Source organism: Palaemon carinicauda, chromosome 22, assembly GCF_036898095.1.
Source record: "Palaemon carinicauda isolate YSFRI2023 chromosome 22, ASM3689809v2, whole genome shotgun sequence".
Lineage (NCBI taxonomy): Eukaryota > Metazoa > Arthropoda > Malacostraca > Decapoda > Palaemonidae > Palaemon > Palaemon carinicauda.
The window spans coordinates 48547325-48549824 of record NC_090746.1 but is presented as its reverse complement, the minus strand read 5'-3'; the positions used below and the strand labels follow the sequence as shown (position 1 = coordinate 48549824).

General features: G+C 36.4%; 1 protein-coding gene across 1 annotated transcript in view; it reads left to right on the top strand.

Moving 5' to 3' along the window:
* The first annotated feature begins 790 nt into the window (after positions 1-790).
* LOC137616080 (cuticle protein 18.6-like) overlaps positions 791-2500 on the top strand; it is a 2443-nt gene continuing 733 nt past the window's right edge. The window contains exons 1-2 of the mRNA XM_068345752.1: positions 791-870; positions 1377-1609. Coding sequence (XP_068201853.1) covers positions 865-870; positions 1377-1609 — 239 coding nt within the window. The 5' untranslated portion in view covers positions 791-864. The remainder of the gene's footprint in view (positions 871-1376; positions 1610-2500) is intronic.

The following is a 2500-nucleotide window of genomic DNA, read 5'->3' as shown; positions in this document are numbered from 1 at the left end:
TGCCTTCGCCATGCCATGCAGTCTGAATTTGTTCTTAACTCCACTGAGCACTTGTCCTTCGATGCATTTTCCTCAAAAGGCAAATGATTTGTCTTAGGGTCTTACCCCACATGTCTACCAACTTTCGTTGAAATTCGGTAATTTTTACGTATTGTTGTTCACAAGTAAAACTTCAGTAATAAAATATTTGTTATCTACTTAACTTTGCGATTATTTTTAAAGTACTACTGGATTCTTATACTGTGATGTGCCTTATCCAGAATATTAGATAATCATCCTTGGGTCATACCCAACATGCCTACCAAGTTTGGTCAAAATCGGTAGAGTAGTTTTTGTGTTAAGCTGCCCACAAACAAATAGATAAATGACAACAGTGGAAACCATAGAGAAACACATTTTTTAACATTTCCGCCATTGATCCTCTAAGATTGGGTATCTTCTGGCCCTAGACACCCTTAAGTAAATTTATACAAAGAAACCTGCTTGAATGAGGTTGAAGGATTAGGAAGGTCTTTGGGTGCTCGGGCGTATGCCTGCCTGTGTGTGAATTTGAAGGGGTGTCATACAAACCGATAATAGTGAAGGGGATTTCTCGATCTCATTTAGTTTACGTACAGTGTGGACAACGGAGGGGAAGGGGTGTGGACAGGTGTGATATGCTGGAGAAGAAAGAAAGGGAGGAAAGGGTGGAGGGAAGTCGAAGGTAATGGGCCGTATGGGGCCTGGAAGGTCAGACTAGATAAGCCCCTCCCATTGAAGAGGTTTTGCTACATCTCTCCTCCCGGATGCCAATTGATCTATATAAAGGGGGAAGGAAGGAACCAGTTTATCAGTTGAACTCTAGCTGTTGAACCATCAACAAACATGAAGGTGCTGGAACAACTGCTGTATTTTAGCAGGATTAGATTTCTGAGTTCGATGACAGTTCTCTTATAAGACGTGTATTTGTTTTCATTTTTAATATCACTTTGTCTCTTTATTGAAAAGTTTGATACTGTGCCAATGGTTGGCTTTAGACTTGGAATACTGTAGAAGTTGGCCAGATAACAGCAATAAAGTTTTTGATGATATTACTAATAGACATTGATGATAACATTTGATATCAAGTCATTGTAAATCAAAGTTTTCTTTCTTCAAGTTTAGCTGACACAAATCTTTTGAATGGATGAGATCGCTGATAATTCTTTCCTTTTCCCTTTAGTTTCCCATCTGTTTTTTAAGTCCTCTTACATTTCAATCTTATCCTTAATCAAGATAAACTACATTACTTTTATACCTATCATCTTTTGGATTATACATTCAAATGACAAGACCAGCTCAGACGAAAATTGTAAGCTTTGGCTTTTGAGTTTGAATAACCAATTGAAATCTTTCAGTCCGCAGTTCTCGCGCTCTCATTGGCTACCGTAGCCTTAGCTGCCCCCCAAGAAGGCTACAATTACCAAGGTCCTATCGTTCAGCCCCAGCCCCAGCCCCAGTATTCAGCCCCAGCTCCCCAGTACAACGACGTTCCAGCCCAGTACAATTTCCAGTGGGACGTCAACGATCAGTATTCCGGTAACTTCTATGGGCACCAGGAACAGAGAGATGGGTCCAATACCCAGGGAAGGTAAGACTGAGAGTTCTTACAAATAATGCAGGATATAACTTTAAGGAAGCTCCTTTCCAAAGTATTTACCAAATAATTATGTCTTATTCTAACTGTTCTGATAGTTTGGAAGTTCACGCAACAGGGCTTTCTATGGCAAAAACGACTTGTTAGTATTCATATCAGTCCTTATTTACCCAAAAAAGATACGAAATCATCAAATTTCAAAATTTCTTAATGCATCAATTTTCGGAGTTTTCAATAACTTTTACATATAAAAAATTATAATATATAAAAAGTTTATATTATTCACCATCATAGCTGTCGTTGAAATCGGCAAATAAATAGATTATTCAAATGGCAAGAAGTTGTCTAGTATTAAATACACTTGATGTATTTTGTTATTCTTTGCAACATATGAGGACAATTCCAAAAGACATTTGAAAAGTGATCAGTCTGAAGGAAAAAAAAAACGTATATGCTACGAACTTTAGTTAATAGAATACGAAGAAAAAATTTCTCAATTTTTTTGTTTCCTCAATTCATATAACTTTATTTTTCACATTTTTCTGGCCCGAAAAAAAAAAACCTAGACTATTGGTGAAGAGATTTTGAAACAAGATTTTTTTAAACTGAAAAAAGTTTTTATTTCCCTCCATTCGAAGTTCTTCCATTATTACAAATTGAAATTGAACCATCTCTCTCTCTCTCTCTCTCTCTCTCTCTCTCTCTCTATTACATATTTACCAGAATGGCAATGGATGTTCATGAATATTAGATTGATTCAGAATAGCCTTAAATACGGAATGTAATGATATGAAATAACATTTTGTTAGATTTCATAACTGGAGGGAAACTCTCGAAAACTAAGAAATATAGGTAAAAATTAAGTGACTGAAATTATTCAATTCC